General features: G+C 51.5%; 10 protein-coding genes and 1 pseudogene across 10 annotated transcripts; 5 read left to right on the top strand and 6 right to left on the bottom strand.

The window, feature by feature from the left end:
- Nucleotides 1-329: 329 nt before the first annotated feature.
- SAPIO_CDS6825 (uncharacterized protein) lies at nucleotides 330-2,600 on the top strand (the record flags this gene model as incomplete). The annotated part of the gene is made up of 3 exons (XM_016788828.1): nucleotides 330-695; nucleotides 1,234-1,816; nucleotides 1,870-2,600. The coding sequence occupies 3 exons, from the start codon at nucleotides 330-332 to the stop codon at nucleotides 2,598-2,600; spliced, it is 1,680 nt and encodes a 559-aa protein (XP_016641627.1).
- Nucleotides 2,601-2,801: 201 nt separating this feature from the next.
- Nucleotides 2,802-3,871, bottom strand: SAPIO_CDS6824 (Pre-mRNA-splicing factor PRP46; the record flags this gene model as incomplete). The annotated part of the gene is made up of 3 exons (XM_016788827.1): nucleotides 2,802-2,995; nucleotides 3,065-3,795; nucleotides 3,861-3,871. 3 exons carry the CDS (start codon nucleotides 3,869-3,871, stop codon nucleotides 2,802-2,804), a joined length of 936 nt encoding a protein of 311 aa, XP_016641626.1.
- A 737-nt stretch (nucleotides 3,872-4,608) lies between these two features.
- On the top strand, nucleotides 4,609-5,791 carry SAPIO_CDS6823 (uncharacterized protein; the record flags this gene model as incomplete). The annotated part of the gene is made up of 7 exons (XM_016788826.1): nucleotides 4,609-4,701; nucleotides 4,828-4,956; nucleotides 5,018-5,120; nucleotides 5,195-5,208; nucleotides 5,275-5,512; nucleotides 5,590-5,684; nucleotides 5,741-5,791. The coding sequence occupies 7 exons, from the start codon at nucleotides 4,609-4,611 to the stop codon at nucleotides 5,789-5,791; spliced, it is 723 nt and encodes a 240-aa protein (XP_016641625.1).
- A 73-nt stretch (nucleotides 5,792-5,864) lies between these two features.
- SAPIO_CDS6822 (uncharacterized protein) lies at nucleotides 5,865-8,435 on the bottom strand (the record flags this gene model as incomplete). Its single annotated transcript, XM_016788825.1, has 3 exons — nucleotides 5,865-6,800; nucleotides 6,862-8,213; nucleotides 8,279-8,435. 3 exons carry the CDS (start codon nucleotides 8,433-8,435, stop codon nucleotides 5,865-5,867), a joined length of 2,445 nt encoding a protein of 814 aa, XP_016641624.1.
- An 863-nt stretch (nucleotides 8,436-9,298) lies between these two features.
- On the top strand, nucleotides 9,299-9,826 carry SAPIO_CDS6821 (uncharacterized protein; the record flags this gene model as incomplete). Its single annotated transcript, XM_016788824.1, has 3 exons — nucleotides 9,299-9,328; nucleotides 9,405-9,571; nucleotides 9,643-9,826. 3 exons carry the CDS (start codon nucleotides 9,299-9,301, stop codon nucleotides 9,824-9,826), a joined length of 381 nt encoding a protein of 126 aa, XP_016641623.1.
- Nucleotides 9,827-10,605: 779 nt separating this feature from the next.
- On the top strand, nucleotides 10,606-11,867 carry SAPIO_CDS6820 (uncharacterized protein; the record flags this gene model as incomplete). Its single annotated transcript, XM_016788823.1, has 2 exons — nucleotides 10,606-11,526; nucleotides 11,628-11,867. The coding sequence occupies 2 exons, from the start codon at nucleotides 10,606-10,608 to the stop codon at nucleotides 11,865-11,867; spliced, it is 1,161 nt and encodes a 386-aa protein (XP_016641622.1).
- A 195-nt stretch (nucleotides 11,868-12,062) lies between these two features.
- SAPIO_CDS6819 (Solute carrier family 25 member 38-like protein) lies at nucleotides 12,063-13,119 on the bottom strand (the record flags this gene model as incomplete). Its single annotated transcript, XM_016788822.1, has 2 exons — nucleotides 12,063-12,976; nucleotides 13,041-13,119. The coding sequence occupies 2 exons, from the start codon at nucleotides 13,117-13,119 to the stop codon at nucleotides 12,063-12,065; spliced, it is 993 nt and encodes a 330-aa protein (XP_016641621.1).
- A 545-nt stretch (nucleotides 13,120-13,664) lies between these two features.
- Nucleotides 13,665-14,933, bottom strand: SAPIO_CDS6818 (annotated as a pseudogene; the record flags this gene model as incomplete).
- An 850-nt stretch (nucleotides 14,934-15,783) lies between these two features.
- On the top strand, nucleotides 15,784-16,867 carry SAPIO_CDS6817 (TLC domain-containing protein; the record flags this gene model as incomplete). Its single annotated transcript, XM_016788821.1, has 2 exons — nucleotides 15,784-16,266; nucleotides 16,328-16,867. The coding sequence occupies 2 exons, from the start codon at nucleotides 15,784-15,786 to the stop codon at nucleotides 16,865-16,867; spliced, it is 1,023 nt and encodes a 340-aa protein (XP_016641620.1).
- A 459-nt stretch (nucleotides 16,868-17,326) lies between these two features.
- On the bottom strand, nucleotides 17,327-20,880 carry SAPIO_CDS6816 (Actin cytoskeleton-regulatory complex protein sla1; the record flags this gene model as incomplete). The annotated part of the gene is made up of 3 exons (XM_016788820.1): nucleotides 17,327-17,352; nucleotides 17,427-20,616; nucleotides 20,683-20,880. 3 exons carry the CDS (start codon nucleotides 20,878-20,880, stop codon nucleotides 17,327-17,329), a joined length of 3,414 nt encoding a protein of 1,137 aa, XP_016641619.1.
- A 1,332-nt stretch (nucleotides 20,881-22,212) lies between these two features.
- SAPIO_CDS6815 (Uncharacterized protein) lies at nucleotides 22,213-25,315 on the bottom strand (the record flags this gene model as incomplete). The annotated part of the gene is made up of 3 exons (XM_016788819.1): nucleotides 22,213-22,609; nucleotides 22,669-23,789; nucleotides 23,858-25,315. The coding sequence occupies 3 exons, from the start codon at nucleotides 25,313-25,315 to the stop codon at nucleotides 22,213-22,215; spliced, it is 2,976 nt and encodes a 991-aa protein (XP_016641618.1).
- Between the last annotated feature and the right edge of the window lie 74 nt (nucleotides 25,316-25,389).

Genomic DNA, 25,389 nt, shown 5'->3' with positions numbered 1-25,389 from the left:
TATATATATATATATATATATATTATAAAAATTAAAAATTTAAATTATATTTTTATTTATATTATATATTAAATAAATTATTTATATTTAGATTTAATTAAAATATTATAAGTTATTTTAAAAATTATTTTTAATTTAATATTTTAATAATAAATATATTTAATTAAATTTAAGTTTTATAAATTTAAATAAACTTTTCCTTTTTTATATAAGTCTTATAATAATTACTTATTAGTTTTTACTATAGTTAATTATTTTACTTCCTTTATTTTCTAGGACGCGAGCCTTCGTTTCGTTGACATTAGAAACGTCCTATCCAACTCACGAAGATGCCGTCCTCTGAGGCGAGTGTCCATTGTTCTTCACCTTCGGAATGGGAATGGGTCTATGCGGATGAACTCCTTTCCCCAGATGGATCACAATCACCGCGCCGCCCGCCGAATGGAGACCATGTCTCTCGAGTTATTGTCGGCGCCCGCCTAGGAAGGGATGAATTCTATCGGGGGGATTGCGTCCTCCTGCGAGCGGAAGGTTCCGGACCGCCGTGGGTAGCCATTATCCGACAGTTTACAACCGACAACCATGGCCAGATGGCCGGCGATTTTGTCTGGTTCTCAAACGAGAAGGAGATTAGGAATACTGCCAGGAAGCGGACGGATTTCCTACCAGTGCGCACAACCTTCCCCCCTGGCGCCGTAGGAGCCATTGCTGACGGTTATGTAGAATGAAATTTATATCTCCCTCTCTTCCGATGTGAACCCTCTTGATGCAATTGACGGCAAGGCAAATGTGGTCTCTTTGGATCGATTCACTGCGTTGTATCCCTCTGGAAAGATTGCCCCACGCTCCCAAGACGCAGGCAGATTGTTTGTGTGCCGGCGAGGCTTGGACATGAGAACGACTGCCTATACGGATGAGTTTATCTGGGAAGATAAGTACCGTGGGATTGAAGATCTTGATTACTTGATGGAGTATGTGGCCAAGTCCACGAAAGAGTATCGAGGACTTGCTTCTAAAAAGCGCAGAGAATGTTCTGCACGGGGTAACCCTGTGGAGGGCCCCGTTGGAGAGCAAATCACACCCCGAAAGCGCCAATTGAGCCCCTCATCTCCGCAACGAAGGTTTGTCCAGACCGTTATAGTTTGTGTACTGGGATCTTTCCGAGGCTAAACAATTGGCAGTAGATCGTCAAATAAAAGATCATTGGAGTTTACTCCGCTCTCCACACGACAGGTTTCGATCACCGATCCCGCCACCTCTTCGTTCCAGGCAGCGAGAAGTCGGCTTCATGTTGCGTCGGTTCCTACAAGCTTGCCTTGTAGGGAGAAAGAGTTTAATGAGGTGTACCTTCATTTGCAGAAGGCGATATCTAACGGCTCGAGTAACTGCATCTACATATCCGGAACGCCGGGGACCGGGAAAACTGCTACGGTTCGAGAAGTCATCCACCGCCTCGAGCATGCCGTCGAAGTTGACGAGCTGGACGACTTCATCTTCGTGGAAATTAACGGCATGAAGATAACGAATCCCCACCAATCATATGTCATGCTCTGGGAGGCTCTGAAGGGTGATCGTGTGAGCCCGAGTCAAGCATTGGATCTCCTGGAGAGAGAGTTTAGCCATCCAAACCCTCGGCGTGTGTCCTGTGTGGTTCTGATGGATGAGTTGGATCAACTCGTGACGAAGAACCAGAGTGTCATGTATAACTTCTTTAATTGGCCCTCGTTACGCCATAGTCGCCTCATTGTCCTTGCCGTCGCCAATACCATGGATCTGCCAGAACGCACACTAAGCAACAAAATTAGTAGTCGCCTAGGTAAGAATATGGCTTACTACAAATGCCTTGGCTTCACTAACAACCCCTTGCAGGCTTAACAAGGATCGCATTTCCAGGATACACGCATGATCAGCTTGTCCAAATCATTCAATCCCGATTAGAAGGTGTACCAGGCAAGGTGGTCGATCCAGATGCTATCCAGTTTGCAAGCAGGAAAGTTGCCGCCGTCAGCGGTGATGCGAGAAGGGCTCTGGATATTTGTCGACGGGCGGTGGAGCTGGTCGAAACTGATACTTTCGCCAACGGTCCCATGTCTCACAGCAAAGCATCGCATGAAAACAAGAACACCAGACGGGCCACCGTTTCTATATCCACAATTAAAAGAGCTATTAACGAAGCCACCTCTAACCCAACCCAGCAGCAACTCCGATCTCTCCCGCTCCTCTCAAGACTACTCTTAGTCGCTATCCTAGGGAGAATCAAAAGATCCCGGAGCGCAGAGACGACTATTGCCGATGTGATGGATGAAATGTCGCTCCTTCTTAGAGCATCCTCAACGCACCGGGGAAATGATGCCGTGGATGCGGTGGCGAGTCTAATCTGCGACGGACAGATGGATAGCAGCCCCCAGGCTAGCGCTCTAACCCCACGGCTCGCTGGCTTCGGACATGCAGCCCTAGAGCTGGAGACTGCCGGGATAATCATACTGGAAGAACACACGCCGAACCGGCCTAGCAAAATCCGCCTCGCATTCTCCGAGGGCGAAATTAGGATGGCTTTCCGCGATGACCGTGAAATGCAACAACTCGGTATAAAGCCTTGACGCCGGCCAATGGTAGTAGTATGAGTCGTCGCGAAACCCGAATTCTCCAGGTAAAGTTCGTGCCGCCCATTGCGAACTAGAACTTGCGCCTTGATAAACTTGGTGTCCAAGAAACGGGATGTGTTTCCGGGGTTGCGGTTTCGTCCTGTTTCCAGATTTTGACTAAGAAGAAGAAAGCAAACAGCGTTAGTGTGTTGTGCATTACTCGAGGAGAAAGTTGGGCAACCTACTCGTCTTGTCTGCCTCGCCACATATAAGTCGCATGCCGGATTGGTCAAAAACAGCGCTCATGATACCCGCCTCAGCGTCGAGAGAACCTGGTTGTGCGGTGGTGTCTAGTGACTGGAACCTGTAGCCAGATTTCCAGTCCCAGAAACTCATTGATCCATTATCCCCTATGGGACAAAATGTCATTAGTAAATGCCCTCGTGTGATATCACGGGTAATACTAGAATTGATCTTACCCCCAGAAAAAAGGACATTGTCTGCATTTGCGCACAACGTGTTGATAATGGCATTATGACCCTCGAAGTTTTGCATGAAAGTACCCTCCGGGCATTTCCATTGCTTGATACTTCCTGTACTTGCCGAAGCAAAGGTAAATTCTGTCGGATGGAGGGTAAGAGCCCGCACGCCCTTTTTGTGGTGAGTTAGGACGCCCATGGTTTTGCCAGCCGCTAAGTCCCAGAGCCTAACCGTAGAGTCGAGAGAGGATGTGATCACTTGAGGGTCGGCCTCCTGACACCGAAGATCCGAAATCGTTCCTGTGTGGCCGCCGAGGACGTGGATATTACTTCGAGTTCGCATGTCCCACACCCTTGCAACACCGTCCCTCCCCCCCGTCACCAAAACGTCAAGCGTGGGGTGCAAGGAGAGAGCATAGACACCACTGAGGTGACCATGATAGTGTCGTATGACTTTGTTTGTCTCAAGATCCCAGCACTTGACCATCTTGTCCTCGCCGCACGAGAAAAGGTATGGGTGACGAGGTGAAACGGCGAGGCCGCGGACAGTTGATATATGGCCTGTAAGCGTGAGACGCAGGGTTCCGGTTGCTAAATCCCATATCTTAATTGTCCTGTCGCCCGCGCCACTAGCAAACCACTTGTTGTCCGGCTCTACTGCAAGGCTTCTGACCCAACCGAGGTGGCCCGAGATAACCCTCATAAGTTTCCAGGGGGCATGCCATTCAGGCCTAGGTTGAGTCTGTTGTCGGGTCCCTGAGACTAGAGACCGAGATGGATCGTGATTAGACCTCACCCTGGTTCCATTTTGCGTGCCAGCGTGGAGTGTCACCGCTGATGAAACGGGCTCATTGGCGGCCGGGGGTATATTCGACAGTGCTGGCTTGCGGACTGCAGTCGAGTTACTGGCGGTTGGAGGCTTCCTTCGAGAGGTAACTGATGGTTGTTTCGCCGCCAATGCTGGGGGGAGCGCCACAACTTGGGCATACTCGGCGCGCAAGGTCCCTCCGAGTGGTGGATGTTGAGGCTTGTCAGCCTCGGTAAACCCAAGTTTCCGTCGTTTTCCTTCAGGTTGATGACTGAACCATATCTGACGGCTTTTGAAGTTCGTAGACGCTAGACTCGCTAGGTCCGAAGAAGACTGGGATTGCTCATCCATCTCATCCATCATCTGGCTGGGGGCGAAGGGGGAGGCAGGTGCTTTCGGTAGTGGAAGGAACAACGATGCGATGGCGCCGGTACGGATAGAAATACGGGATGCGTGGCAAATTCGCGACGCCGCAAAGTGCTGGACGGGGTGCTGGGGACTAAAAGTCGAGGACGTGATTTAGGATGCAGTGATGCACAACAAATAAAAACGAAGCTATTGTTCAGGGATTTAAATCTGACGTAATAATTGGTTCTGGAGTTAACCACCACCTTTGGTCCTCCCTCGACAGCGATCTCGAGACCACCCGATCCTGATCTTGTTCATGGAGTCAGTCCTGAAAAGCGAACATCTAATTATTTGACCCTTCAATCCTATTGAAAATAACACACCCATTATGGCTGATGCCTCGCCGTTTGCGCTCCATGAGGCCGCACGGCTAGGGAATGGTATTGTATCGTCACAGGCCTTCCTGCTTCTTGAACTAATGGTGTGTTAGTATCCCAAGCTGAGCAGCTTCTCAAGGTAAGTCGGGAACTTTCTCCTTAGATCGTCTGAGGCTTCAAAGCGGGCTCCTTCTATTTGTTCAACTTCCGACCCACTCACGACTCTCAAGTACGCTCCCCGACAAGCATCAGCGAAAGACGCCGATGGTCGACTGCCCATTCACTGGGCGGTTTCCGCCAACAGTACCGAGATTGTCCGTTTGTTGGCGGAACTCCGTGACTTTGACCCGGACGTTGAGGTTAGTTCCTCGAAGTGTCGGCCCTGGTCGTGTGTTAAATTGTTACAATGTATCATTTCAGGACGATAGTGGTTGGTCTCCCTTAATGATTGCGGTCAACGTTAAGGATTCAGAGGAAGTCCTCTCCATCCTCCTTGCAAAGGAGGCCGATGTCAATCAACAAAGTAGGCGATAATTAATGATGCCCTCGATAGCTGAATCGAATACGATGAGAACTAATAATGCATGGTATATGTAGATCACAATGGGCAGGTAAATCACCCTCACGTCCTTGCACGTCCCTGGTTAAGAGTCCTCTGCCAACAATCCATGGTATAGACTGCCCTCCATTTGGTCGCCTCCAAAGGAAACCTTGACGTAGCCCGAATTCTGTTCCGGCAACAACCCCCGGCATCCGCTAGGGTTCGGGACAAGCGCGGCCAGTATGCGATTCACCGAGCCGCTGCGGCGGGGTCAACACCCATGATCGCGTTGCTTCTGAGTCATAGGAGCCCAATAGACGCGACTGATAGCTCGGGGTACACTGCCCTGCATCATGCCATTGCAGAGGGCCACGGTGAGGCTCGCCCGAAGCAATAGGCAATAGGTGCACGCTTTTTGACCGTTCTATATCTGACCCTAAGTTGTTGGTAGGTGACGCAGCCGTTGCACTTCTAAAGGCGGGGGCAGACGCTAGCAAACGAGACAACGATGGCATGCTTGCGATTGACCTGGCGCCTGACAAGGAGGTTAGAACATCCAGGGACCTATGGCCCGGCATGGTACTAACTAGACCGGAAAATAGGTCCGTCGATTTATCCAACGTCAAGCCGAACAAGAGGGTATTGAGATTTAGCTCGTCGTGAGGTGTCTAAGCCAAACAGGATTGATTGTCAGGGACCCATGACACTTGGCCATGTTAGTCCCATCTACCGGACTGTGCGCTCCACCAACTCGCGGTACATAGCTTTCACGTCCTGGATATCCGCGCGCAATTCCTCCACCAACTCGCTCTTCTCACCAAGCAATTCAAGTGTTGTCAAGTACCGCTCGTTGATTTCCGCCACCTCCTTCTCAAGCTCTTGTGCACGCGCACTGGACTGCTTATAAGTTTCTATCTCCTTCATCAGAGACACAATCTGGGCACGGGCATCGTCCCGTTGGTTAGATATGCGTAGCAATTCCTCCCGAGTTGTAACTTTTTCGGTTTCCAATCGCCGGATGCCAGCACTCATTCTCTCTACCAGTTGTATCGATGGACCCGCCGCCATTGTCGAGACAGATAACATGTCTTGTGTTCCGCGTCGTGGGGAGGAGATAGCATCGACCGCCTCTTCAAATACTCCATGACTATCATCGGTGTTGATGATCCCCGCAGTTGTGTTCGATGGTACTCCCTGTTGCTGTGTATATATACTAGGCGATGTAGGGGTAGCCGGGGATCCTGCAGTTCCGTGTGACAGAGCCGCAGAGAGATTGAAACTAGGTCGCAAGCTCTCAAAATCCGGGCCGTTTGATGCTGAAATCGTCGGTAGTGCTCGACTGATACCGTCCGAGTGGGAACGGACAAAGCTTAGTGTGCGCTGGGGGATAGTTTTTGGGGAGAGACAATAGACGGCCTCGGCGCTTGGAATAAGAGTAGAGGCGTGAGCATCACGACCAATATTCTCACATCCGCTGTCACTTGGCTCCGGTTGTTCTTCACTCGTCAGTCTACTTGTTTGGTTACCACTGGTGTCCACCAGTTCTACTTGTTTCTGTAGGTGTGCAAGTTGCTTCTTGACTACTTCCACCTCATCTCGGTAACTCGCAATCTGGGAGCCAGCTTGCTGCAGCTCATCGGATTGCTGTCGGCACCGCGACGACTGAGACGACAATGGTTAGTTTATTTTTCGGAGATATTGAGCCCAAAGGAGTTTGCCTTACCAGATCCTTTGCCTTCTTCCTCAATTCTGTTTCCCTGCGACTTATTTCATTCCGTTCCTCCTCCAGGGCTGCGACTCGGGAGAGTAGGCTTGCTTCGATCCCCTGCCAGTTTTCGCTAGCGACGGCATGCTGTGATTGAAGGGTCTCAATTTGGCGAAGTAGCTTGGCTTGTGAACCCCCCGTGATATTTGATGTTTCTTCGACGACTATCCGCATCGCCTCCAATTTATCTTCCAGGTTTCGCACTTCGATGTTTGCTTGGAGGCACTGCTCCTGGGCCGCTTCGGCCTTGCGCCGAAAATCATCAGCTTCCTTGTGGGCGTTGCTGATGGTACGGGCTTTCTCGGCCTCTAGTGCTGCCAGGGCACCCTCTAGCTCCCGAATACGTAGCTGCGCTTCTTCGGAAGCCTGACTGTCGGGATTTGAGTTGGGAGGGCCCAGGGACATCGCCGTCTTCCCGATCTCCGCCTTTAATCGACTGATTGTTTCATCCTTGTCGGCGGAGTCCACTCGAAGACGAGCCAGTTCCTTCCGTGAGTCGTCGTACTTCAGACTCAGTATCTCAAGCTCCGCTTGGAGCTCATCATTTCGAACCTCGGACTTTGTCAGTAAGTCCAGTTCCGACACCAACTTTTCGTTATCTGCCTTCAAGCTGGAAACCACCCTGTCACTTTCCGCAAGTTGTGCTCGCAGCTTTTTTATTATTGAGCGGTGCTTTCTTTCCGTGGCGGCTAAAGACTGGCCTTCTGTCATGAGCAAGCCGATTTTCTCATCCCTTTCAGATAGTAACTGCTCGACGCTTCCTGCAGGAGCCGCAGCGGCAGACTTTCGCGCCGATTCTGTCATTTCACCAGCTAGATATTTCAGTTTGGATTCAAGAGCATCGGCTCTCTCTACTTGCTCATACTGCTCTTCACGATTTTGAGATTCAAGCTGGACTGCCCTGGCTTCAAGGAACGCGATCCTATCACGAAGTTCACGGCAGGAAGAGCATGAATGGGACGTGCTTTGAGGGTCACCAATTTGGTGATCTGGTGCAGTGTCGGGCCCGGCTTCGACCAAGGTCAAGACGGCTGGCCTGTCAGAAGCAGACCGCACAGTGCTCATCGAATGCGCAGAGGGCGCATTCTCTAACTCGTCCTGGTCGTTGTCTTCCAAGTTGGCCTCACAGGCGCTACTCTTCTCGATGGGCGTCGGCTGAATTTCAGGATGATTAGATTTTCTGTTGGGTTGAGGCGGGACTGTTGCAGAAGCGACTGGGGTGATGTTCTTCGAAGAGGTCGGCTTCGTTGCCACAGCCTTGTTGAGGCGTTCTTGGAGTCTCGTGCTGGAATGCGCCGAGTTATTGGTGTCTAGGAGAGCAACATAAGCGTAAGCGAATAGTGCTATTTAGTCAAGGGAAAAAAAACCTCCTCACCAGTAGAAGGTCTCGACCGATTTTCGACAGATGATGGGTCACTTGCGGATGCGCGAGGGGAGTTCGATGCTGAATCCCCTTCGGCGAGTATCGTGTCGAGTCGAGCCTCAACGCCAGCGACTGCTTGCTGCAGAAAAGATCCCCATCTAGACGCCATGGCCAGCCTGGAAATTTCGGGATATGGTGGAGGCAAGGTGTAAGATTCCGGTGCTAGTTAGGGACTGGCTCATATCACCCGCAATTCATATTTAGAAACTCTGGGATGGTTTAATCTCGAAAGGTGTTCAAGTGTGCTTATCACGGTACGCCCGTTAGCAAGCCATCATTCCCGAATCCCGACGCAATCCTCAGTGGAGTAATATCAGGCCAAATTATACGGACCTACTGCTGAGGCGAGGGAGGAGACGCATGCACGAAGTACTTCGTAATTCTCAATAAGTGTGTCAAAGGTACTTCTCAACAAGAAGAGAGGAGGTGTAAGTGTCTTTCTGATGGAAGGCAGGAAGTTAGATTTCGCATGTGGGGAGCACTGACGAAGAGCTCTCGTATTGGCAAGCGCCAAGTGTTGACAGTTGGCAGTTGGCAGTCCCAGAGCCAGCAAAGACCAAAGTTGGGCTGATACGGACAATCAAGACCTTTGACAGAGAAATAAACTATCTTCGTCCTCGTGCCGAATCATGGACAAGACGTCATGCTGGGTCCAAGGGGGTTTTGGTACAATCACGTGTTTTGCGGAAACACCAGGCAGCTTTGGGGCGAGTGAGATGAAGCAGCAGGAGCCTATCGCTGATTATTAGTATTCAACATCACGAAGACAATCCAAGCTCAACTCATTGTTTGAAGTCACTCGCTTACGTCAAAGTGCCCGCCTATTATTGCTTTCATTATCAACACCACCCACCCAGTGCGCTCCACAACTGACGTTTCAATCCCACCGTGTGTTCCCAAAACTGCAATCAAGAACTCAGCTCGTTGGCCTTTTTTCTTTCTCGATATACTATCTAGTCTAGTTCTTTAAGCATGGCCATCTCTAATGCCGCCCTCGAAAAGGTATGATGAGAAAGGAAAATTCCGTCCTCGCTCTAGGCGGTGCTTTTGTAAAATGCTGAGACTCAAGTTGTTGCAGCTCATTCGGGAGATTGAGAGCCAAGCTGCAGCCGCCGAGCAGCAGATCAGCCTCTCCCGAGCCCAGGTCACGTCCAAACAGAGAGAAATCCGGCTCCTGAAGTTGACTCTGGAAGAGCTTTCTGGCGTATCGCAGAAGACCCCTACCTATGAAGGAGTTGGCAAAATGTTCGCACATTTATTTTTTATTTCTGTCCCTTGTTTCTTATTGTTGACATTTTGACTGACAATGTTCCTAGGTTTGTCTCTGTGCCACCACCCAAGCTTTGCGAGAAGCTTCGCTCGCAAGTTAAGACTTTGGAAGGGGACGTGGAATCCCTGGGCAAACGACTTGTCTATTTGGAGACTACGCGGAAAAACAGTCGTGAGCATATTGACAAGATGCTAAAACAAGCGCCCGTCAAAGGGTTGGGCGCCAACTGACACAGATCCAAAAACGCCTCGAGTCGTCCGGCGCGTATTTGCATGCATCCTGATCAATCCGAAGCTCATTCCTCAGCCAGTGACAGCCACACAAATTCACACAATGAATGCTGGCGACGGAAGTCCATGGCGGCACCTGATCAGAGGTACCACATTGCGCAATGTTTTCCCCTTCGCTTCTCTTCCTTTCTTTTCCATTTTTTTTCTCCCCTCTTTTTCTTTTTCTTTTACGAAGTATGCGCCATGGAGAGCCTTTCCCCTCCCCGATTACGAGGGCATGATCAGCGCCGTCCTATCAATCATAATCTTCCATCTGCCAGCCCAGTCTACTTGTAGATTCATGCATGTCAGCAAATGAACAAGGATCATTGCCAACATTGCGATGGTGTTACTGCCCTCTCAAGCACCACTGCACCACTATAGCCCCGGAAGTGGAGGGTACAAAACGCAGTACTTTTGATGGCGGTAATGTGCATTAATGGTTGTTTCTTTTACCGCCACAGGGCTGTACACTTGCATGCGCCTAGATTCGATGCATCAAATAATTGGATGCCTCCCCACTCATACTTCCAAGTGACATGCTGCCTTTCACTGGCGCTGGTCACTCCTTCCTTCATTTGTCCGTGTCCATAAAAAAGGCTTCGTCACCCCTCCTCAGTCGAGAAGTCGGCAACCCCTCATTTCCCCCCAAGTTTCTTGACCACAGACCCAGACCTCGAAACCCCAGTTGCGGTGTAGAACGCCCTCTCAGCAGTCATTCTCGTTTTATTCTTGCGACTATGAGTTACTACTCCGATGATGACTCAGACATCGACATTCGCATCGAGCGTCGTCGATCCCCGCCAGTACACTATGTCGACATGCCTACATATCCGCAGCGGCGACCCCGCCATTATTACCCCGCAGATCACTCCCCGGCACCTGTGTATCTCGAGCCAGAACGAACGACTATTATTGCCACCAGGTCTGCTTCTCGGGACCGCTCCCGAGAACGAATGTCATCGCCGCCAAGCTCGCACGCAGTCCCTGTTGTCATAAACAATCGCATTTACAACGAATACTCATCCGACGATGACGACAGCAATCACCGGCTCCAACTTGTGCGCCCGCGACGACGGTCGCGTTCCAGGTCACGTTCGCAATCGGGCCTCATGACACGGGAGGAGTTCGAGATGGAAAGAGCCAGGCGTGAACTTCATGAATTGAAACTGGCGCAAGAACTCGAAGACCGAGAGAAACGTACGGCCAAGGAGCTCCAGGAGGAGGCGGACCTCAAGCGTGCAAAGGAGGAGCTTGATGCGATCAAGCGTCGCCAGGCCCAGGCGGAAGAGGAAGCGCGAATCAAAAAGGAGTTGGAGCTCAAGCGTCTCAAAGAAGAAGAACGTGAAGCCGAAGAGCAGAAACATCGAGAGAAGGCAGCCGAAGAAGCAGTAGAGCGGTATAAGAAGCAGGAGCTTGAGCGCATCCATCGGGAAAAGGAGGAGCATGCTCTGAGAGAGAGAGAATACCAACATCGGTTGCAGGAACAGCTCATCCAGTCCGGCCTCGACGAGCAACAGATTACCGCGATTTTGAGAAAGGAGAGGGTACCCGAACCAAAGCCAGAGCAGCCAAACCCCAAATATACACGGATGGCTCGAAAACATTTGTCTCTGGAAACCCTGAGGACTTTTGACGTTGACTACCTTATCGACGAAGAGGTATGTCTATATGCCGTGCCCGCTTCCCCTTCTTCTCCGTCCTCTTTTTCTTTTTCTTCTTCTTCTTCTATTTTTGCCCAATGCTAATATTTCTTTGCTAGGATTCGAATTATGTGATCATCAAGCGCTGGGTGCCGGAATGGGAGCAGGATGCCTTTTGGAAGCATACTAAACTCGTACGGGAGAAGAGATCCAAATTGATCCTTTCGGTTGACGATAAGAAACACCATCATCACCGTCACCGCAGCTCGGATTTTGAATGGGTGCGGAAGAAGAGTGATAGGAGACGAAGCAAGTCCCCAGCATTGTTGATGTATCTCGCAGGTGCAAGGCCCGCCTAGATGAGCCCAAGTTTGCCTCATCACTATAGTTTAGGATCGCGTGTTTGATGTGTTTTCTGTTTAATACCACTTTCTCCTCGTTTGGCTTTGACAAAGAAGGAAAAAAAAAAGAAATATACTCTATGTTACATGTGTCTACGTATCTGATGGGGGATTGAATAATGGCACCGACATCCCATGATGCATACATCTCAGTCACTCCCTTCTCCAGCGGATGCGAATTAACTCCTCGTACACCGTCCATGCTAGAGCAGAACTCATTGCTTTTCTCGCCATTCGAAGCGCAAGACCGTCAAAGAGAGATCGCAGGCCCTCTGCCGCCACCATCTTCCTGCACGCCTGCATCATATTGGTATAGCGGTCTGGCTCCAACTGAATCCTAGTTTTGATGGCATCAAAGGGGTTGGATATTAACGAGCAGGTGCCGCCCGCTACAATGGCGGATGTGAAGTTAATGGCAGTGCTACTCTTCCCTGGATCAAGTGCTTTCGAGCCAAGAGCTGCTTGCTGGGCCGTTGATGCCTGGCTCAACCTCTTTTTCAGCCCTTCGTAGAGCAGCACGTACATGCCCGCATAAGGCCCATCCCTAATCGCGGTTGGGCCGAACCCGGAGAAAAATCCGCGAATGCCACCGGCCCTATAGATGTCCTGGGCGGCTCCTCGGATAGTACGATACGAGTACATATTAGACTCGAAACGGACTTTTATTACGGTCAAAGGCATGAGAACCAATCCAGCTAATATCCTGGCTGTCGCGCCAGTAAACAGATTGGCGGTATGTGAGAGAGTCGGCAGCTGAGATGAATGGAAAGCGCTGGTGGTGTGATCACGGAAAACGGAGAACCGTAATGCATTCTGGCGAAGAGAGTTGAGGAGCATGAAATAAAGAGCGGACCCGAACCCCGTGCGTAGAGCTGAGGGTGCCGTACCTCTCCATAGGGCCAAGATGTTGAGCTGGCCGGGGTGAGACCTCACTGCCCCTCTCAAGCTGGTGATGATGGATGGTCTGTTGGGCTGCTGGACTCGGGTTTTCAGTAGATCTAAGGGCTGCAAAAGCACCGCAGATCCTATACCTGACGCCAAGCCGGAGAGAAAGTGTTTTCCTTGGGCTGAAAATGAGAGTTAATGACCAGAACACCTCGTTATTAATCCCGAACTCGGCCGGACACTTACAAGCCTTAGCCTTGGGGACCATCTCTGTGGGTGGAGAGTGGACAGCCGCCACGCTTTGATTATTTTGGCTGGCCCGCATGTCTAGAGCAAAATGTCGAGTTTTCTCTCACTCGCCGACTGCAGAAAATGAGAGGAAAGACTAGAGTCCTTTTCTCCTGCTGTTTCGCGGTTTTTTAAGTCGGTTAAAAAAAATGGGATCGATAATAGTGTTCAGTCGGTCGCGAAAGTCATGTCCATGTCACGCGATGTACTGGCTCGTGTCCTGGTAAGATAAAGCAACACCAGCTCTACCGTCGTGTTTCGTCACTATTCAAGGCCTTCATGGGAGCATGCGGTGGTGGAGCCTGCGAGTGATGAATTCGAGGATACATCAATGAGCAATATTTTATGGGACGATGTTTATTTTATCGCAAGATCATCGCCAAACTACGGCTGAAGAGGTTTAAACCTTACAATCCAGGCTGTCCCGTCCGGATAGCACGGACATGGGGATCCGTCGAGAGAGCATCTGACCCATGATCAAAATTTTCCGAGTCCAAGCTCAGTACTAGGGCTACAAGGTGTGTCGCGGCATTCTACTACGAAGTAGACTCGTTTCTAATCGCATCTGATACTTGATTGTATTCATCTGGCCGAGGCCTTGAAATCCCCGAGGACCGATTCGAGACGGGCAGTGAGAAGACGATGACGCTTTGCAACATCCACCCACTCACTTTCTACTGCTGGTGAGTTCGTCCGGGAACGCGCGCCGAAGAGGATATTCCCAAAATCGCCGCCCAATCTCCCAAGGCTTCCTGCACAATAAAGAACCTGGGTAAGGATGCTGTCTCGAGAGCCCTGGTCACTAACTACGGGGAGGTATCTCCCCAACACTTCAAGCAGTCGGTCTAAGAGGTAGAGGAGAAGAGTAGAAAGGCCATTAGGCAAAGGTTCCAATGGATCGGCTGTATTCAAGTCTTGGGAGATGAAGACGCTCTTGAACATTGATACCATGCCAAAGCTATGCTCGCGAAAAATTTCAATATATCGCTTCAGATATCGTTCCGCATGCTGCCCCCCCGACCACGAAGTATCACCGCCGCCTTGGGCGGCATTGGTCTTATCGTCCTCGGCTAGCTGGCGCAGTGGTTCGAGTGCCTCGAGGGTCAATTCAAGCGTCGAAATTCGTCGGAGAATGAACAAGGTCCCAAGAGTCTTCTCCTGCGCATCTCTCATGGCAAGGGGGAGGATGTCTGGTATTACACGGCGCAGCAAACTGGTTGTTCGCATGGCGGGAGCTAATTTTAGGCCCGGCGAGCCAAGTGACGTGATGAGGTCTGAAGTCAGCTGGAACACGAGGGCGTCCGCCCGCTGGGCCACGGACGCTATGAGGGGTGAGTTGGGATAGAGCGCCCGTAGGCGCCGAACGTGGGCACTTAGGTCAAGCGCAGACGAGTGGCTCAATGACCCACTAGTTATGGTTGTTGAGAGGAGAGTTGGCAGTTCAAATATGTCAACCAATCTCTCCACATTACGGAGAAGTAAAAGATCCCGTCTTCGTTTGGCCATTGTCTCATGCTGGCTGGATTTGCTGAAGGTGCCGGAAAACTGGACAGTCTCTAAATCAACTCTGGGGATAGAGGCCTGGAGCTCCGAGGAACTGGAGCCTAGGCGACGAAGTGACTCGCGCAATGCTTCGTGTTTGGTAATAGACTTGATTATGGGTTGATGGGACCTTTTAGAGAGACCCTGAGTGGTTATGAGTAGGGAATGTGATGACTGCGATAGTGTTGCAACCTCAGTACCGTCGAGAGCTGGTACAGAGAGCCCCGCCAGATGAGCTAGGTACGCCTGGATCTCATCATCGCGATGACCTGACGGGATGTCGAGGATATCAAAAAGTGAGTCGGCCATGTTATCGAAGAGTCCTTCGCATCGTCCAAATCCTCCCAAGTTGGTTGTCGAAAGATACAGCTGTCGGTCTTTGAGAGGAGGCAACGTGGGCTTAGTTTGGGCTTGGGGGCCCGGAAATTTCGGAGTGGTCTTGGTCTTGAGACGAGCGATGACGGAAGCTCTTGATTATCCCCTGGACTGGATGGTGAACAATCTTCAATGGCATCGATCAAACTGGCGACAATCGTCGAACAGGCCAGCCTTACTAAGACATCTAATTGAGCCCTTGACAAGAATACTGCCTGATGGTACCTTGGTACTCAGGTACACTACAAGTATTACTTTGTACACTACAAATGTACTTCGTACACGACGAATACTACCCTTTGACGTCTTTGCCCAACAGAAATTGAGTGGGGCCAGTTCTGGTCCATTCCCCCTTGCCGTTGTCGAGAGTTTAATGTTGGGACGCGGCTTTGGTCCCCCTTCCTAACTCAATACAACCTCATCTTCATATTCAGGGGAATCTGCCCCAATACCTCGGTATCGCGCTGGGATCGAATTTACCATAATAACAGTTATCAGGCTAGAAAAGCCGTGAGTGAAACCACCTCGCCCGGTGGCTGCATCAGCTGGTGCCTGCGCGGGTGCGCGACGCTTCGCCCAAGTCCACCTCGTGCAAGACAGGATTAAGTCTGGGAGAGATCACGAGCGCTAGGCCAACAACCCGGCATAGGTCCCTACAAGACTACGATTACAAGAGCAGACTCTCCCCCTCGATACCCTTCCGTATTTTTCCTCCCCCCCCCCCTCCGAGGGTTGTCGTCTTCCTTTTCCCAAACTCGCAATCGGCCCTCCCAACCCGCCCGCGATGCAAGATCCTTTCATCATCCCGCCAATTCCTTGGCTCCAACGCGCCACCCAGCCCGTCGCTGACTTTTTGTCGTTGCCCTCTCTCCCGCTCCACATCCACGAAGTCTTGGCTGCTAGTCTCCTCTACGGCGTCATATACTACCCGCTCTCCCCGATTCTTTCTCGACTATTTCTCTCTCGTCATTACAACCAACTCTCCCGTGCGAGAAAACTAAATTGGGATGCCCATGTCGTATCCCTTGTTCAAAGCTGCCTCATCAATGCGCTGGCCCTCTGGATAATAGTTGCCGACGATGACCGCAATGCCATGACATGGCAGGAGCGCATATGGGGTTATACGGGAGCCAGCGCTATGGTTCAGGCCCTCGCTACTGGCTACTTCTTATGGGATCTTATCGTGACGTCCCGGAATATGGATGTGTTTGGCCTAGGCACCCTTGCTCATGCGGTCAGCGCCCTGGTTGTCTATACCCTTGGATTTGTAGGTTATCGCCATCAATCTAACTCGGACCCTGATACATTATATGCTAACTTCGTCATAGCGTCCATTCATCAACTATTATGCATGCACCTTTATCCTCTGGGAGCTCTCTACACCATTCTTGAACATTCATTGGTTCCTCGACAAACTAGGAATGACCGGTTCCGCCCTTCAGCTGTACAACGGGCTACTTTTGATATCAAGTTTCTTCTTGTGTCGCCTCGTCTACGGGACTTACCAGTCCTACCTTGTCTTCAGAGATATATGGTCCGCCGTCGGCGCACATCCTGACCTGTCGTATCTCGATGGCCAAGAAGTAGCCACCCACACAATGCGATTTGCAACTAGTGATAGCACCGTGCCTCTATGGCTGGCAGTCTCCTACCTCGCCAGCAACCTGACCCTCAACAGTCTAAACTCCTACTGGTTCTACAAAATGATTCAAGCCCTGTATAAGCGCTTTCAGGTTCCCAGCCCCGAAGTGCAAGGTGGAGAAAAGGCAGTTGGGAAATCTACTGCCATCAAAGAACCGCTTCTGCAGGCGAGACTGCGTCAGGGACTACCTGCCAAAGTCGAGCCGGAACTGGATGTCGTTATCTAGTTGCTGGGAAGGTTGAGGCGATTGGGTTGGCCGTTGATCACTTATGAGATCGGCCCCAGGCGTACGGTCCATGCATAGTATTATTGCTCTAGGAAGTCATATGGGTAGATAGTAATGTACAATGCTTCATCATCTGAGCGAGATATGCGATTATCGTCTCTAGGAATGTGAACAGTTCTCGTGGTTGAAGTAGTTTATTCGCAATATCTAAGGCATCCTAACCGAGACGCCTAGTCTGCGGCGGCGGTGGAACTAAAAAGGCGGGTCATAAACTATGAAGGTATGTCGCAGAAACCCCTTGTTTATCATAACACAGGATGAAGGCTTGTACGTATATACTAGTAGTGTCAATCCAATTCGTAAAGCCACCTGGGAGGGAACCGCCGGAGCGTCCGAGCTTTCCACGGGTGCCAGTCCGGTCGCCTTACCAATTCACCCTCATCTCCCTTGCCTGTACTACTAGAAACCGAACGGATTATCCGGAGCTGAAGAAATTATCAGTATAACAGTTACCGGGACAGCAAAATCCCAACCGGAAGATATATATGGAATAACTTACTTGCATGAGCAAGGTTCGCTCTGCGGCCAGTGGGTTGCGGTGCTAGACGAGGGGCATTTCCTTGAACGCCAAACCGGACAGGTGGCGCCGGGCCAGTTTGTTGAGGGATGAGGGGCGCTGGTGTTACGACTGGCCCTGGTGTTACGACTGGCCCTGGTGTGATAGGCATGCCGGTCCTCTGAGGCTCGAGCGGGGGGGGAAGGAATGTGTTCAGACTAGGAGCCCGCGGGCCCGGGAACTGCTGTTGTGCCGGGAATGCGGTGCTGAAGTTTCCGGGTTGTTGCTGTTGGAGAGGTCCGTATGGTCCAGGGGTTGGCATCGCACCTGGCACGATTGTTTGCGTCAACGGGCCCTGGATCCCGGTGGCAAGAGGTACTAGACCTGGAGTCATGCCCTGCACACCATAAGGAGGTAGCTGGGTGGTGGCCTGGATTTGCCGAAGATACTGATCACGCAGTCGGGCCTGATCGATTTCGCTAAGACTCTGTCCTGGGGGGGCGACCTGGCCCTGGAGTGCAGGATGGACGGAGCCAGTCATTTGAGGCATTAAGGGAGGAGGGTTGAATGCACTTGGCTGCGCAGCCTGGGGTGCGGAAAGTGGACGGGTCGGCGGAGGAGGGGCAAGGGGCCCCTGGCCAACAGCGACTTGGGGAGGCTGTGGACGCTGTCGCGGCGGGCCGGGCTGCGACTCCGGTACCGAACTCAGGGTGGTGAAAAATGAAGGACTGGCTCCTGGGAGCTGGGGAGGGGACTGCGGCTGAGCCGGTATCACGGTCGCTCCCGAGGTTCCGGCATCAGCAACCGCGGTGGACGCTGGCGCCGGGGTGGGCTTTAGTGGCAAGGTTAAAAGAGACAATTCTTGCATGGATCCCGTGATAGCTCCCGAGCGGGACGCGTCTTGTGTAGTATTGGGTTTCTCCGGAGGGGCTACCGCTGGCGTAGGTGAGGGTCCGGCCTGCTGTCTTGCCGGCTTGACATCCCAGGCATCATCGTCAAAGCCCTCGGCCCTGGGTTTCGTTGTCTGCGATCCGGGACTGCTCGCAGTAGCAGTAGGCGTTGAAGACTTCACTTCCGCACCCGTCGCAGGCTCGGTCTGAGAAAATGCCATTGGGTCGACAACATCTCCGGTTTGGACAGCAGGTGCAGGTCGGCTCTTTCTGGTGTTATTACGAAGCGTGCCGCCGGGGCCGGAGAACAGACCGCCTTGCCCGTTAGTATCCGGCTCGCCCGATTCCTTCTTTCCCGACCTGCCAAACTTCGAGTCGAGTGACCTCATTACTTTAATGATATCGCCTTCTCGCAAGCCCAATGTTCTGAGCACCGTCGAATCAACATCAGACAAGATACTCTCATCCATAGACTCTTTGACGAAGGCCTGGGCATATCGCTCGCAGAGTCCCACGTTCACGTCGCAGTCCAGGAAAAATTGGAACCAATCGAAATCCGGCTTCCGCTGTTCTATGGTCGCTCCTAATTTGGAGTTTGCGCTTCTTCCACCCTCGCCGTCGGATCTCGACCTGCGGCCGTTGGGGCCCCTGGTTCCGAGAGAACCCCCGGTGAAGCGTTCCACGAATTCCAAGTCCTCGTGTGACATCTTCTCCACAGGGACTGCGATTTTGACGCCATTGACCTTGTGGAGGTTGATTTTCCCATCCTTGATCCCTAGAAACTGGGCCTCGACACTGAACGATTTCGACCGGTCTGTCCATGTGCGTACTTTGGAAGGGTCGGGTTCTAGTAGATCGTCAGCGATTGGATTATCCGCGTTTGTGCCTACGCCCACGGAGTGAGCTCTTCGTGACATACTGGATTTAGATGCCTTCTGTTGTTGGCCGGAGCCATCTCTACCACCTTCGCGTTTGTTCCTCTGCTGAGAAGAATTACCATAATGTTCATTTGCCGAGAGACTGCTGCCCCTTTCAGGCAGGGGCATTCCTGGCCCTACCTGAGGTGATTGTTCCCTGGCCTGTGCCCTCACAGCCTCTTTGGTCAGTCTAATTTCCTCCAGCCTATTTTGCTCGACACTTGACATCCCTGCAGCGACTCCGTGGAACTCCGAGACGCTAGACGTAAAGCCTGTCACTTCAATATAGCTGCTTGGAACCACACCTTCCTTTCCGGTTCTCATACTTCGTACTTGCCACCATTCTTCGCTCTTCGTATCATCTAGAATGACGACATCGTCCCCGGTATTCACAGTAACTTCGTCGTCTCCCTGGGCCATGAAATCATAGAGCACTTGGCCCGTCTTTTGAGCCTGTCCAGTCGGTGACAGGAGGGCGGCCGGTAAGTCATCCGCCCTAACAGCGGCGGCTAGTTCGCCCAAGGCTGCCACGATTTCCTCGGCCGTGTCTTTAGCACCGGCGTGGAAATCCACACTCTTGCTGGGGCGCACTAGTTCCAAAAAGACGTGTTTTCCTTCCCGAGAATAATGGGTCATTTTGTTTCCCGACCATTCTTGGGAAGGTCCATCCTTGACGTGTTCTGGAGCTATCAAAATCGTTTTAGCCCTGATATTGATCCCGAGGGTTGTCGGCATCTTTTTCCTCTTGCCCATGACGGATACCATCTCATTCACATTGTACATGTGAAACCCGCCTGGGGCTCTAGATGATGAGGTAGAGTGTGCTACATCGTCGCGCGGTCTTTGTATATCTGGGAAGGTGGGGGTGACCAGTGTTGTAACTTCCCGAGGTCTCGTTGACACTTCTGTCTTGGGTCGAGTAGGCAAGGTTGGGCTCCTGATACTCTCAGGACTCTCCGACCTTGTAGGGACACGGCTCGGTAATTGTGGTGGTGGCGGGGACGAAGCTCGAGCTCCGGGATCGCGTGACTGAATAACACTGGCGAGTGCTGCTGCCGGGCCATCCGCTATCAGGCTAGTGCCTCGATCAGGTTTCAATTCCGGAACCGGTGCCTGGTCGGGTGAACCGGGTGTGACTGTAGAAGTAGGCCGGGCAGGCAGCGAAGGTGGGGGGGGCGTTGGTTCTCGCGTGTTATCTCCAGTACTGCTATCGAGCTCAATGTAGTTTGACGGGGCAAAGCCGAAGTCGCCGTCGAGACCGACTAAAATCCAATCGGGATCGGACGTATCGAAAACCGCTAGGTTGGCATCCTCGGGGAAAGAAAGCTCCTCGTCCGTCTGCCTTGTGTACTCGTACATAGACCGCGCCTGGCCGGTAGCTTGGGCCTAGCACAAGGGGTCAGCGCGAACAGTGGTGATAACTCACTTGCTGCAGCGGGAAGATATCAATACCTCTTCAACATAATTGCTTGGGACAAGGCCAACGGGTTCTTCATCTTCTTCCGGCCCGGCCTTCTTCTTGGCCTTCCACCAATCATCCTCTTCGCTCTTCTCTAAGATGTAAAGCAGGTCACCTTCGCTAATGGCAAGCTCCCCTTCGCCTTGGGGCGCATAGTCATAGAGTGCTCTGTAAACACCAAGAAACCCCATTTTTCGAAGTGGTTTAAGACCCCGTATCCGTGACGGGGGCGAGGGACAATACCGGGGGGTGTGAGCACTCGAGTTGCCGGTTTGGGCGATAAGGATCCGGGCGAAGTGGTGCTGGTTGATGGACGGACAGATACCACGACTTTCACTGACACGAACTCGGCTCCGATACCAAGGGAGAAAGAGGGGAACGGGTAGCTAGCCTAAGGCAAAGAGATTAATGGCACCCGTTTCGCGGGTGGGTTTCCAGAGATAGTATCCGATTCCTGACAGTGAGCCGTAGGAAATGGCGCGTTCTTGCAATTGCCCTGATGATCTAGCTCTTGGAACTGGCCGAGTGGGGGATAAAATTAGGTCGGAGATTGGGCTGAACAATAAAACAAGGGCGGAAAAACAGGCAAGAGGTGGAGCGAAGGAAGGAAGAAGCAGATAAGTCGCTTCGGGTGACTGGACGATCACCAGTGGAGATGACGGGCAGAGCTCAAGTGCTCAACTGCCAAGTCGTGCGAATGGTATTCACATAAAGGAGAGAGAGTGTGTCTTGGGACCGAAACCCAGTAAGATGGTCGCCTCGTTACACAGGGGCTCGCCTCATTCTCTGGGTAAGTGGAGAACATTTAGAATTGACAGCAAGAGTTAAATTATTACATAAATCCATATGTTACTATATCGAGTGTTTTCTTCTAGGTGGCATATATTGACTTAAAAGAACAATTCTTCTTTCGGATGATTTCTGCATCTATTGATGTTGATATTTAGCTCTTCGAGCACAGCGAGCACCCCCGAGCCTAAATATCATAGGAGGGGATTGCAGCTTCGAGGTATGGCCAGTCCATTGAGCATCCCACAAGCATCCTGCGACGGTTGCCCCGCCTGCAAACTGTTCCAACAGCCAGGCAAGCCTTCCAACCATGAAACCACACCTACCACACATAATTTCTACATATCTTGTACACTGGATCTCTTCTTGCTTAATCTGTGAACTCCGTGGCCGCAAATTCGTAGAAATTTGTATTGTAGTTGTACCCCGTAGTGTTTGATTCCTGTCATTATAAAAGTAGAAGGATGTAAGGAAGTAAGGAAGAAAGGAAAGAGAGGGAAGAAAGTGGGAACTATGAAACTATTGCAACTGTTTACTCTTTTCAACCTTCCCTTTTCGCAACCCTTCCTCAACATGCAACGGTTGACAATGTGCAACCGTCCAGGGACGGTCCCTGGACGGTAACTCGAGTCCACAGGATTCTGCTCTTGATCTTGTTGAAAGGCTGGGAGTAGCGACAAAGAGAAGCTATTAGGCTAATCAGAGCCTTGCCCCTGCCCCTATCCGCTAGAGCCCTAATATTCCGATGATGTTGGTGGTTTCGTGAGATCTTCGCCGGTCCTCATACTGTTACTACGTTGGCCGCGGCTCACCACCCCGGGAAAGATCTTCGGCTCACTACCTGAAAGATGCTCGGCAGGCCAGTGAGGGTCCATGCCTGGGTAGGGGCTTCGTGGGGATCCGAGTACGGAAGACTGTGCAACGGGCGGCGGGGATGGACGTTCCCCCTCTAGATGGCGTCCATTCCCCCTGTCCACGATAACCTCCTTCCATTTGCCCTCATCGGCGATGGACATGCCGCCGTATTGGCTTTTCTCCAGCTTATCCGCTCCCGGTAATGCGCTAACTGAGGGGGTGGGACTGCTCAACAGGGGGTCTTTCAGCCCACCCAGTGCAATATATCGTTGAAGACTAAATTGGAACCACTTGAATAAGCAAAGGGTTCTCTCATTCGTGTTAGGGAAACTTACAGTTCTTTCTCTTCTAATAGAACAAGATGGCGAAACTCCTCCCTTCTATCGGGGATATTAGTCTTATCCATCTTATTCCCATCCTTGCCGGGCTTCAAGTAGTGAGGTCCAAGCCATTGTTGTTTGATGGAGTCCTCATAGCCGCTCTGCTTCACAGAATTCTTCGCCAGCTCGCACATATCAACTGAACTTAATTTATATATCTGTGCCGCGACAGCATACTCTTCGATCAACGGTTCCTTCGTGAAGGCAAACTGAAGGGGGTCGTCCGTCGAGAGTGACACATTCAGGCCTCGTTTGAAGTACTGGTTGAAAGGGTTTCTCTCATAGGTCAGGAACAGAGCGTTGTTACTGAGCGGCGACATGGCTATGCCTATCTGCTCCAGGTAGAATATATACTGCAAGAGAGGCACCTTTCGAAGTAAAAGGCCGTGGCTGATGCTGTGGCAACAAAGGGCAGCGACAGCAAGATGCTCGCTATCACCAGCTTCGCCGCAGTGGGGACGCAGGACAAACGTGTTGAACCCGCGCTGTTTCCGCCAGTGATTTAAGGAAACCATGTTGGCGTAGAGATAGTATATCCAGTAGCTATAGGGCGGGTTCTGACCAGAGTCCCAGGCTTTAGGGACGGGGTATTTCTTGAAAAGACGTCTCTCCACCTTGCTCTCGTCGTCCACTGAGTCGAAGCCGATTACGCGCTGGAGGAAAATATGCAGCTTCGGGTGTGTCGCGGGATCCTTTGTCACCTCGAAAAGAGGTTGGAAGAGGTTTGTAATGATTTGGTCAAAGGTTTCCATCAGACCACTCGCCTTGTAAACGTCGAAGAGGCGCGGTATTTGTATCAACCAGCGAACATTGTGTGAGAAGAGTTTGTTGTCCACAACCCATGCAGCAAGCTTGTCCCACTCATCGATGGCCTTGCCATACACGGATATTCTCCACTCCACCATTTGGTATTTGCTTGACTCAAGATCCGAGATAACTTCCTTCGTGATCTCGGCAAGATAGCGACCGTTGATGAAATTATCAGTTTTCAAAAAAATGGTTCGCAGACGAGACTCTCCAATAGGATTGTATTTGAGGTTAAATTTGTCAAATCGGTGGAAAGAATCCTTATGTGCCTAGATGATCAAAATGTTAGAGGCTTCGAATGGTACAAGTGAGGTGTGAGATCGTAAGAAGTACTTACGTGCATATCGAGTGTGTCTATGCTTAGGTCGTACGCAGTCAAGTTGATGCTCTCAAAGACTTCTGCGAGAGTGAGATGACGCCCATCTCGGAAGAGAACAACTTCATCAGGGCACTTTTTCATCTTGCTCTTGATGAAGCGCAGCAGATGCTTTTGATTCATACAAGCAGAGTGGTGAACATGGGTGTCCACTTTGCGGACGTTGTAGAAGTCTCGATGGGGCACCTTCTTACTGTCCGCTGTTTCTTGGTACTCGTTCAGAAGCACGTACATGTTGAATTGGCCTTCGAGGTACTGCAGGCGACGGAATGCGAAGCTCTTATTCGGGCCATCGGCCGATATGTTAAGAGCCTCGTCGAGGTCCATATAGAACTCGCGCAGGGTGGGCACGCGTACAAGAGGACGTGGTGGTGACGCTGATTTAGAAGGAAACACGACTTGGTATACTCCATTTTCGTCGAGTTGAAATGTCAAGCTCGAGGGTTCGGGGAGCGGCAGCATGTCGTCCATGTCAAAATCCTCTCCAATATCGTAACCGGGCTTCCGTTTCCTTGAGGACTTTCCCTTCCCAGATTTGTAAGGCGCACCGCGCGCACGGTCACCCTGGCCCGCATAGCCGGCATCCGATGTCAGCACCATGCTATTACTGAGACTATTGGAGGCGCTCCCGGTGACTGCATCCAGCTCCTGTACCCAGGCCGGTTCAGGAGGAGGGGGATATATAACCCAATCAGGAGAGTCTTTCGGGTTGTCTAGTGGGCCTTGTAACGACAAGTTGATGTATTTGTTGCGAAGTCCAATCAGCTTATGGATGTCCGAGGATATCGCGCTCAACTCCGATAGCATGTGGAGGTCGGCGTCGGGAATGTTGACGCCTGGGCTCGGGGATTGTTCGTCCGATGCTTGGAGGCTTGACCACGGATGCACTCTATCACGACCGGAAGCAGGAAACGCATGGTAGTCGCGGGAGTTATTCTCAGCAAATAACAGCGCCTGCTTTCCCGCCGGTACCGTCACAGGCCCACGGCGAGGGGATTCACCAACGTCGCTGGCTCGCGAGAAACGAGCCGACTTGGAGACAGGAGACGAAACCGGCTGCGTATCCGACGTTGGTTGTCCCGGTTTATGGCGCCCCGATTCAGTCATAGCGATCGCGGGCTGCGGGAGCTCAAGCGAAGATGCCAGTTCCACGGAGTCCTCATCAACTGGTAAAGATTGAGAGGCTTGCCAGGTGGATGATCCGGGTCTATTTTGGTGACCCTGGAGGCTCATCTGATAGAAAAGTTTCGCGTCCGTTAAGCTCATCTGGCGCTCTGCTACTGGATCATAGAATGTTGTCCTCTTCGGTAGATCCCGAGGCAACATTCCATTCCAATCATCTTGGGAATCAGCTCCCATGGAGCTGGAGTGATGAAGCTCATCACCTCCACTGTCGGAATCAGCGTCGCCTCTGTCCATGATTGGCGTACCGTCTGGAGACAGGGAAGTGACAAAATTGGAGTGTGAGTGCTTCAGGGGTCGTTCGACCATGA

The sequence above is a fragment of the Scedosporium apiospermum genome (genome assembly GCF_000732125.1).
Source record: "Scedosporium apiospermum strain IHEM 14462 chromosome Unknown SEQ_SAPIO_0107, whole genome shotgun sequence".
In the NCBI taxonomy this organism is placed as follows: Eukaryota; Fungi; Ascomycota; class Sordariomycetes; order Microascales; family Microascaceae; genus Scedosporium; species Scedosporium apiospermum.
Note: the sequence above shows the minus strand (reverse complement) of the source record. Positions and strands in the feature narration are given on the sequence as shown.